The sequence below is a fragment of the Otolemur garnettii genome, unplaced genomic scaffold, assembly GCF_000181295.1.
Source record: "Otolemur garnettii isolate 467f Iridium unplaced genomic scaffold, OtoGar3 scaffold00008, whole genome shotgun sequence".
NCBI lineage: Eukaryota > Metazoa > Chordata > Mammalia > Primates > Galagidae > Otolemur > Otolemur garnettii.
The window spans coordinates 18104785-18116201 of record NW_003852403.1 but is presented as its reverse complement, the minus strand read 5'-3'; the positions used below and the strand labels follow the sequence as shown (position 1 = coordinate 18116201).

Genomic DNA, 11417 nt, shown 5'->3' with positions numbered 1-11417 from the left:
ATATAAATTTTTTACTAAAAAATGAGAAAATATCTGAATAGACATTTCTCAAAAGAAGACATACAAATTACCGCTAAGTATATGGAAAAATGTTCAATATTACTAATGATCAGAAAAATGCAAATCAAAACTATAATGAGATATCATCTTACCTCAGAATGACTAATGTCAAAAAGACAAAAATAACAAATGCTGAAAAGAAGGCACAGAAAAAGGAACTATTACCCATTATTGGTGGGAACATAAATTAGTAAAGTCATTAAAAACAGTATGGAGGTTTCTCAAAACACTAAAATTAGAACTACTATATGATCCAGCAATTCCACTCTTAGGTATTTATCCAAAGGAATTCAGTATATCTAAGAGATATCTGCATCACCATGTTTACTGTAATTCTATTCACAGTCATCAAGATATGGAATCCACCCAAATGCCCATTAAGAGAATAACAGATACACACAATGAAATACTATTCCACAGTAAAAGAGAATGAAATTCTGTCATTTGAGGCAACTTAGATGAACATAGAGGACATTATGTTACATGAAATAAATCAAGCACAGACAGACAAATACTGCATGTCCTCACTCATATGTGAGAGTTAAAAAAATTAGAGTCATAAAATTAGAAATACAGTTATCAGAGTTTAGGAGAGGTCTGGGGGAGAGGAAGACAGAGAATGATTAGTTGATGAATAAAAAAATACAACTAGATAGAAATAATTTCTCATGTTCAATAGCACTATAGGACAAATAACAGTAATTTGTCATGTGTGATCAAAAAAGTGAGAGATGATTTTGAACGTTCCCAATACAAAGACACAACAAATATTTGAGGTAATGGATATACTAATTACACTGATTTGATCATTACCCATTGTATATATGTTTTGAAATATTACTCTTACCTGATAAATATGTACAATTACTATGTTTCAACTAAAAATAAGGAAAAAAAATCTCCCAATTAATCTTTTCTGACATAGACATAGGAAGGCTCAGTTGAATCAATGCAGATTATCTACAGTAAATTTCCCCCAATAAAAGACAGTTCTACAGCAGTATTTCTTTTTGCTGGCTCTCCTACAGCCATATGTCAACAACACATATTTTGGGGTAAAATATTTTCATTACCTTCAAAAATCACTATTTAACAGTCATCCAGGTAATGAAAGAAACTTTAGCAGAATAAAAATAGACCCCAATACAGCTAAGGAAAATGGTAGATGAAACAATAAAACAGTCTTATATCCAGAAAAATTCACATGCTTAAATATCTGCTTAATATCTAGTTCTTAAATAGAACACAGAAAAAATGAGAAAAATAAAACCCATTCTTGCCCATTTAACCATATCTCCACTACTTATTATTTCTCTTAATTCCCTGGTTTTTGAAATATAATTTCCAATATTTCAGCTTCCATGTCTGAATCCAACCTCTTTCATTTAGACAACCCCTTTATATCTTTATAGATTTTGATCTCATGCTCTGATCTAAGCTCAACTGCTGTCTCTGATTTTGGCATATCCATTCTTACAGGGATCTACATAAGAGATTGTTTATTCCTCTTCAGTTAGCTAAGGTTGTAAAATCCATACATCTATGAAATGAAAAATATAGTCTCCAACATAATCATCCAAAAACCATCTAACATGTAGCATAATGAATATAAAAGTATAAAGCATATATTATCATATACCTGAGCTAATAATGACAAATCTAATATGGAGAGAGAGAGAGAGAAGAAAATAGGCTTGGAAGCTCCCTTTACATTTTGAAAGTTTTAATTCTGTCTCTAGTATTCAAAGTCACTGCATCTATATCCTCCCAGCTGCTCTACCTTTTCATCATGGGAAATAAACATAAATTAACCCTTGAAAATGTTACCAAAATCAATTTTTAAGAGAGGGATGGTGGTCCTACATGATAGAAAAATTCTTTGCAGACTTTATTAAATCTTCAGAATTTCTCAAGGCACAAATTAAATAGATATGTGAATAACAAAAGCTCATGTATTTGACTGTTTATTCACTCAAGAAATAATGCCATGAGAACCAATAATGCACTTGCACTAAGACAACAAGAGAAGAAACAAGTGGGCAGATGAAAGGTCCAGAAATGCAATTTAGTCCCTGCATGAAGCTCAGACCTGATTTGTTTATTGTAGTAGCACTATCTCTGACCCAATTCAAATATTACTCTAATAGTAGAGTAGAAAAAGTATCTGATGATACTTTACTGTTTCGCTGAAAGTTCAGACAGCAGCTGAAGATTCTACCTAGCAATATATCTAATACTTGACAACAATAGTATGATTTCAACTGACCTCCAAGAAAATATACAGTCTGCTATCTTAAAACTCAAGCATAAAGGCTGCTTATCTGCAACTCTGTTTTCATCAGTTATAGAATGGGTACCACATAAAAATAATTGATTTGCCTAAGACCATTCTTTCTTCAGAGGGCCTTCTTGCCCTGCCTCACCCACTAAAAAATTCCTTAATTATGATGTACATAAGAGAAAATGGACTAGATCTAACCAATCATGGAGGTATACATATTCAATAGAAATATCTTAGATGCATGAGGTCTGATAATTAAGTTTGCAAACTCATTGTAGAAAAAGTGCTATATACTCATTGCTGAATATCACTACAATCACCTTTAAAGTATTCCTTGTGGGAAGCTATGTACCAATGCCAATGCCTAGTCCACCTTTCAAAGCAATTTTGAAGCTCTTTTTCTAGAATGACTATTAGAGCTGTCATCATATGTCACACAAAAATATACAACAATAATGAACACCACTCAGCAAGACACTACCACATATCAACATAAACACAGCTGTGAGGCACTGATATATCAAGGTTATAAAACCTTACAGAGTTGTTTGTACAGTGGTCATTATAGAAAATGAGTTCCAAAATTGCTTTGAAGAGTGGATTAAGCACTGTATTAGTACATAGCTTCCCAAGGGGAGTACTTCGAAGATGACTGTAGTGATAATCAGCAATGAGGTATGTAGTAGTTTTTCTAGGATGAGTTTGTGAACTTAATTTTCAGACCTCGTATATACTCCTAAATTTAAAAAAACAAAAGCTAGCTTTTCTCTAATCTCTAATTGTCTTCTAGAAAGCATTTTAAATAATTTTTTTAATGAATAAAAATCCCATTTTAGAATATGGCTGGATGTAAATACAAATGTAGAGACTAATGAAGAAATTGTTTCTGAATATTTACATTGATTTTTAGAAGGGCCTTATACACTGCAAAGTAAGACATTTTATAATAGGCAGTGCATCATGTAAATTTAGTAGATACTTAAAACTCATTTAAATTAATGTCAGAGAAGCTGTTTCTCTATTACATGGCATATCCTATATACAATCATTTCTTTCATTATTTTATTCAAAAATACAATTCAGCTTTTTCTAAATGCTAAGCTTTGTACAAGCCTGGGGCTTGGGATAAAGCTGTAAACAAAACAAACATGTGATTTGCCTGCATAAGCTTAAAGTGTGTGAGGAATGCTGCCTATAATGGATTTGGAATGCAAGGATTAAAAATGACTCCACAGAAGAGACTGGAAATACCTGTATTAGTTTATGTGATAAGCTCGTAAGAAATGTCCTCATCCAAATTCCTGGAACCCATACATGTTACCTTATGTAACAAAAGGGACTTGGTAAATATAATTAAGTTTAAGGGCCTTGAGATTAACTAGGATAATCTGAGTGCGCCCTATCTCATACATGAGCCCTAAAAAGCAGAGTAAGTTTCACAGGTATAGTCATGGAAATAGATGTTAGTCTGGAAGCGCAGTTGGAGAAATGCAACCTCATTGGCTTGGAAGATGGAGGAAGAGGACCATCCATGAGCCAAGGAATGAAGGTAGCGTCCAGATGCTAGAAAAGGCAAGAAAATGGATTCTTCCCTAGATACACCAGAATATAATGCATCCCTCTACCCCTTTGATTTTTAACCCAGGCGCCTGTAGTCCCAGCTACTCTGGAGACTGAGGCAAGATAATTGCTTAAGCCCAAGAGTTGGCAGTTGCTGTGAGCTGTGACACCACAGCACTCTACCCAGGGCAGTAAAGTGAGTCTCTGTCTCTAGAAAAAAAAAAAAAGTAAACCTGAGGATGAGTTCAGATAATACACTCTACTGTTCCCAAATTGGTTTCTGCCACTTAATTCCAATATTCATTGGCTCAGTCAGATTTGATCAGTTACTAATATTAGGTCTAAAATTCTTCCCTTTTGTATGAAAAGGTACTACTATTACATTGTTTTTAAAGTATTTTTTCACAATACTACATACTCATATTTTTATTATTAACAGAATATACTTATCAATGAAATAATATAATATGTGCACATATACAAATGGGTTTCTGATTATGCAGACCACCACGGCAGAATTGCAGCTGCTCCTGCTCTGACCTTCACACCAACGTCAAGGCAGATCACCAGAAGTTACCACATCCTTACACAATAAGTTTTTTATTCTCTGAAACAAAAATGCCTTCCCCAACAAGTATTAACTTTATACCCTAGGAGAACAGATTAAATAAATATACCTAGATCACGCAAAGAACAGCTTCTTCACCTCTATGTTCTTCTTTTCCTCTATTCCTGTTCTCACCATTAACCATCATCTCTCCTTTTCTCCAAGTGATATAAATATAATAAACAAATATGAATCAATTGCTTCAGGTGCACAGTCATTTTAATTTAAAAAAACAAGAAGAAATATTCATTACGTTGAATTTAGCTGTATCCAAATAATAAGTACTGAGCACCTGCTCTCTGAGAGGCTTTATGCTAAGGGGCAGGGATCATCCCCAACTCTCTCTCTCACAAACACACACTGGAATGGAATGGGGATGAAAGCTATGAAGGAGAATGTGCCACGAGGGAGGAGAGGTCTTTCAGGGATGTTTGCGCTCCTATGCCAGAAGAGAGAAAGGAGCAGATGGAGCAAAGAGGAAGAAAACAACCTCCATCGAACATGAATTGTACTACAATTTAATCAATTAAATAATGGTGAATCTTTTGAATTCTTGCAAAAGGCTGCTCTGAAAGGCAAATAAAAATTCACTTAAATAAGCCAAAAAATAAAACCACTTACCTTCTCTCTCAATTATAAATGAAAAAGTCCATTTCATCCTTCTAAAAGCAGAACTTACCTTGTTTTCAAACCAATATAACTAATAGAAGTTATTAGCAACATAAGTTTTATGCACTTGATAATAGGCCTTGAAACTGTCATCAGGTTAATTTTTTTATTAAATCATAACTGTATACATTAATGCATTTATGTGGTACACTGTGCTGATTTTATATACAATTTGGAATGCTTACATCAAACTGGTTAACATAGCCTTTACCTCACTTACTTAATTATTATGTTATGTCATAAGGTTAAACTATTGTTTAAAAAAAGAGCAGCAGATAACAGAAAAATAATATATGTTTTTCAATGGATTATTTAGCATATTTTATACCTGGACTGAATACTTTTTAAACACCCTCCCCACTATGAAAAGATGGCTTTTCAGTGCTAATCAATAATAATCATTACTTTCTCAACATGTTCCTTAAAGCAATGAATAATTTACAAAAGAAAGATAAATTTCAAAGTTGTTATTCAAATTTAGTAATATATTTCAAGTGTAAAATAAATTTGCATCTGCCTAACAAAATATTACCCCTAGCAGTTCACAATGTTTCACTGTTATAATATTTAAACTCAAACAAAAACTACCAGTGAACACATAATAGAACTGAAGTAACTCAATTTCTGTTCTGTCTTTATAATCATTGTTATTATTTATTTTGAATCTACCATATTCATAAAGAATATAATGTTTATTAAAGGATAATCTTAAAAACATAGTAATTTGAATCATACATATTATTAAAACTCCACAATAGTAACCACACTTGTTTAGAACTTAACAAAAAAAAAAAGTGTCAAAAGCATTAGTTTATCACTGATGTTTAGAATGCAAGTGCAAGATAACAGTACAAAGCAGACTAAATTGCAGTTAGTTTGATTGTTATTTATATACTTCTAAAGAAAATGCACATTTTTAATGATTGCACCCAGGGCAAATGCTCCCATCACTTCAGCCCCAGTAAGGATACTTTTAAACTAAAGTTGGAGAAAGCCATAAAATCATCACTATCCGTGTGAGATATGTTGAAGCTCCAGGGACGGCACTTAGATCCCATGCTCAGAAAGGGATTCCAGGCATGGGTTCCCTGCTATTGCAGTCTTGAAATTTTAAAGAGTATCACCTTTGATTTGTATAGTCCAATGGGGCAATGAAGCACATATCCAGGTTCATACGCAGTCCTGCCTCTAAGTGACTTTCCGGGACAAGTTCTGAGCCACTTCTTCTCCCCCCCAGCAATTATTGCCATCTCCACTCCTGGTGGGGACCTTGGCACACCTCGGGGTGTGTTAGGGTTGCCAGGCAGGGCCACAGATATCTTTAGGGATCCGTACTCACTCAACAAATTCTTCTGTGCTATAGGAAACATAGCATTAAATATCAAATAAAAAGGCCCTTTCACAGGTTGGGAGAGAGTACGTAAGAAAGGAAAAGCTTTTATTTCCTCCTTTTTGAAAAGATGTCTAACATTTCATCTTGCCCTATGCCCCAGAAATTCTTTAGCCATCACTACCTGTGTATGTGGCTGAGTGTGCACATACACACACCACACAGAGAGAGAGAGATGGTACAGATGGAGATTAGAGATATAGATCTGTGCTTGTATCTACAAAGAATAGAATAACTTTATACTTTAGATAAGGTGAATTTATAATTTCTAGATAAATATATATAACTTTACTATATTTTATCTATAAACATAAGAATAATAGTTTTAACAGGATACAGACCAGAGGAGAAAGCCTTCAAATGGAACATTATTTTCTGAGGTTCTTGTGTCTGATGAATTACCTTGAAAAATCTTTAACAATATATTATATGCTAAAAATGGGGATGTGCTGACTTCAGACACTCTAATAGGACATGACATTGCTAATATGTTATTATTAATGACATTTGTTTGACAAATTTGATGTCTTGATAGGGAAGAGATTTTTGGTCAGGAGCCAGAGTCATCAAATATCAAGGATACGAAGATACATGAAGTGTGTTGAAGGATCCTCAAAACTCACCAACTAATTTTAGTACATTTCAATTATGCAGATAAAGTACTTACAGTGAACAATCTCAAATCTATAGTTTCATAACCCAAAAAGTAATACAGTCTGTAACTAATAATTCTCAAAACGTGCCTTTGAAAATCTGAAACTATTTCACTTATAATAAAGTAGATGAACAAAATATTCCTATTGTAACTTTTTTAATTTTATCTCTATTATTTAAGAAATCATAACCAGGGGGTGGCGCATGTGGCTCAAAGGAGTAGGGTGCTGGCCCCATATACTGGAGGTGGTGGGTTCAATCCCAGCCCCAGTCAAAAAATTGCAAAAAAAAGAAATCATAACCAGGGATGCTGGCCACATACACCGAGACTGGAGGGTTCAAAATGGCACTGAACTGCTAAACAACAATGACAACTACAACAAAAAAATAGCCAGGCGTTGTGGTGGGCGCCTATAGTCCCAGCTACTTGGGAGGCTGAGACAAGAAGGATCACTTGACCCCAAGAGTTTGAGGTTGCTGTGGGCTGTGATGCCACAGCACACTACCCAAGGTGACAGCTTGAGACTTTGTCTCAAAAAAAAAAAAAAAAAAAAAAAAAACTTCATAAAAAAAAAAAGTAGCTTCAAGATTTTCTTCTTCATTTTACTAATGCCATTAAGATTCAAGGGGAACAATATTTATAGATACTCCATACACGGAGATTAGATATAGACAGATACAGATATGGACATATACATAGATAAAATGAAACAAAAAGGACCTTCAAATAAGTATTTTTACCCTAAATTTAGACGACATTTCTAATATTTCTGAGCAATAACTAAATCTGCAAAAAAAAAAAAAATCTATGACACTATGTCATTTTTCAAAAAGGTTAAGAGCTATCAAAACTGTATGGGCTCCTTAACCTTCAAATATGACTCATGCTCCTGCAGGATTGCTTGTATTCAACACCACCTGAAATAACTTCTAATGCTTTTTCATTATTCACAACTTAACCCTGATCAACCGGCCTCTCTCTCTGTCTTCTTATATCTCTTAAATTGATGTACATACAACTCTAGCTTCCTTTCTCCAGTCTTGACATCCCTCTTTTAATATATATTTTCACAAACAAAACAACCATGTGCAAATACACCTGTGATTCTGATTCAAACCCTGGAAACTCACAGGGTTTCTGTACCCTGTGAAAAATGAAGCAGAACCTACTCAGAAAGCCAACCAATGTAAAAATCATATACTCACTGTAATTTATATCTTATAGAGAGAAAGCATCTCAGCATACCAGTTACCTACATTGTTCATGTACTCTGAAAGCAGGTCCTGAAGAGCCTGGCGAATGGCATTGCATTCTGCAATAATCCGCTCCCTGTGGAAGTCCCTTGTGCATGAAGAGTCTGCCAACAGAGCAGCCCCACTGATAATGGCTTCAAGGCGTTTCTCTAGTGACGGTCTTATTTCCTCCTCAGTCACTGTGAGCGGATTCAGGACAATTAAATTCTAAGAGAAAAATACATTTGCATGGTTAGAACTCCATGACATTCCATTATTATAACAAACAAATGTTATTTTGTTTTCACATGTAGAATTCAGATGCATAATAAAAACCATATTTTAACCGCCTCAACCAGTTCACACATAATGCTATGTAGTGCTTATTTCAAATGAGTGATGAAAATCATTCAATTATGAGCATTAGTTGTAGTGTCAGACAGATTGAAATCTTGCCTTTCCCACTCACTGAGCTGTCTTACACTCCCTGAGCCTCACCTAGGTATGTAAAACTAGAATATTGCTGTTGCCCCTGTCATACAACCATTGTAGTAATGATGTAAGTGCTTTGTATAATGACTGGCACATATAAACTGTTATTTACAATACTAACTTCTACAGACTGCAATATTTATGTAATATTCTTATATATATACCATTTCATCCTGACAACACCATGAGAAAGTGGGCAGCAAAGATGTCAATAACCACAAAGTTCAATCAATGATGAGTGAGGACAAGAATCTGTCTTGCCCAAGGTCATAGAGCAAACAAACAGTGAACTCCAGATAAGTATCCAGGTATTGTAATAGTTGATTCACTATTATTTTCATTATGTTTCTTTGCACATCACAAACTCTAATTTTATCACTAACATTTTATCCAAACACAATTTGAATTTTAATTATTAATTTAAAAAGTTAAAGTCTATCTTCCTGTTGATGTGTTATAAGTTCTAGTTATTTCTAACGATTGAAACTCAACATGGTATTCTTAAGGTTTTCATTAGATGTAAGTCTCAGGTAGTAGAATTCAAGATAATCTACAGCTTCTGAAGAAAAGATGGAGGATATTCTGCTTTAAGGGTCTTTTATTTTGATAAAATACAGCAAGAGAGGAAGTCTTTCCAAGGTTAGGCATAATGTGATAATTAAAAAAAGAGTTAGTATAGAATAAAGGCTCTCTGATGAACACTTAACATGAAATGTAATCATGTATGATCCTCAGAGTGTGACTCTTGAGTTATACACACACACACACACACACACAGAGTCATTATAATTTCTCAGTAGTGTTTAATCTTACACGTAAGATTTTATAAATGTGTTTATGTACATTACATATGTAGAAAGAGGTGTATATATATAAATAAAATATAAGTATATAAAATCTTACATTGATCATTAAAGAGAAAGAATTAAACAATTGGGAAAAATAGTACTGTGTAATATTCACATATCATAAAACATTGGGTAATTTCAAAAATTTTGTGAAAAATGGAATGAAAGTACAAAAATAAAAAATATAAATTTGATATCCCAACATAAGCTCCATCAAGCAAGTTCAAGACTCTTTCATAAAGGATGATACCAGCCATTTAGTAAAGAACTGAGGATCCTAGGAATTTAACTACATTAATGTAATCTTTTTTACATTACTAATTGAAACAAAATGGGCACCCTTTAAAGATTTTAAGATTAGGGAACAAAAAGAATTCAGAAGGAGCCAAATCAGGCCTATGAGGTGGATGGACGCTTAATGATATCTTATTGAAACTCCTACAAAATTGCCCTTGTCCAGTGAGAGAAATGAACAAGAGCATTGTCATGGCAGAGAAGGACTCTCTAATAAAGCTTTCCTGAAAGTTATTCTGCTAAAGTTTTGGCTAACTTTCTCAAAGCACTCACTTAATAAACAGGTGTTATTGGTCTTTGGCCACCCCAAAAGTCAATGAGAAAAATGGCCGAGCATCCCAATAAACTGTTGCCATGACCTTTTCTCTTGATATGTCTTCTTTGGTTTTGACTGGACCATTTCCATCTCTTTGTAGCCATTGCTTTGATTGTGCTTTGTCGTTAGGATCATAGTAGTAAAGCCATGTTCCAGTTCCTGTCATGATTTTTTGAAAAAAAAAATGCTTTGAAATTTTGATCTCACTTGTTTAACATTTCCATTGAAAACCCTGAAGCTAACTTGAACACAATTATTTTGGCACCTATCAAGTAGAAATTTTGCTCAATTTTAATTTTTCAGTCAGAACTACATAAACTGAACCCTTTGAGATATCTATGGTGTTGGCTATTGTTTCTGATGTTAATTATCAGTCCTATTCAATTAAGGCATGAAAAAAATAAATTTTTTCCTTACAAATTGCTGTGGATGGTCTGCCACTGTATCCTTTATCTTCAACACCATCTTGTCCCTTCTTAAAACAAGTTATTTATTTGTAAACTGCTGATATCTTTGGAATACTGTCCTTGTATACTTTTCATAAACTATCAATGATTTCAGCATTCTTCCACCTAACTTCACCATAAATTTGATGTTTGTTCTTGTTTGAATTTTAGAAGAGTACATGTTGGCTCTGATAGGGGCACCTTTCAAACTAATGTCCTATCATTCTTAGTGCTTCAAACTAGATCCTGTTCAGGTATGTTATAACAAGTCAGGACAAGTTTATTTTGCACCCCCCCCACAAAAAAACCCCTGAAATCTACACATAGTTTTTTTTCCTAATACACATTCTCCATGAACTTTTTGAAGAACACTTGTATAACATGAAATATACACTACAATATGATCTGGTGTAAAATTTGCTAAATCTTAAAAGCATTCAGGGGAAACTTCCTAACTCTATTTCCTTCCTATTTTTTATTATTCTACTGAGTCTGTTCATTTTTCTCTTTAACATGAACAAAACAAACACACACATGAAGGAAAATTAACCCATTTATACTGGAAGT

General features: G+C 33.8%; 1 protein-coding gene across 2 annotated transcripts in view; it reads right to left on the bottom strand.

Moving 5' to 3' along the window:
* Window positions 1–11417, bottom strand: part of CTNNA3 (catenin alpha 3) — a 1564769-nt gene that overhangs the window by 1142549 nt on the left and 410803 nt on the right. For both annotated transcript variants that reach the window (XM_012801447.2, XM_003783622.3), the window contains one exon: window positions 8479–8682. In XM_012801447.2, coding sequence (XP_012656901.1) covers window positions 8479–8682 — 204 coding nt within the window. The remainder of the gene's footprint in view (window positions 1–8478; window positions 8683–11417) is intronic.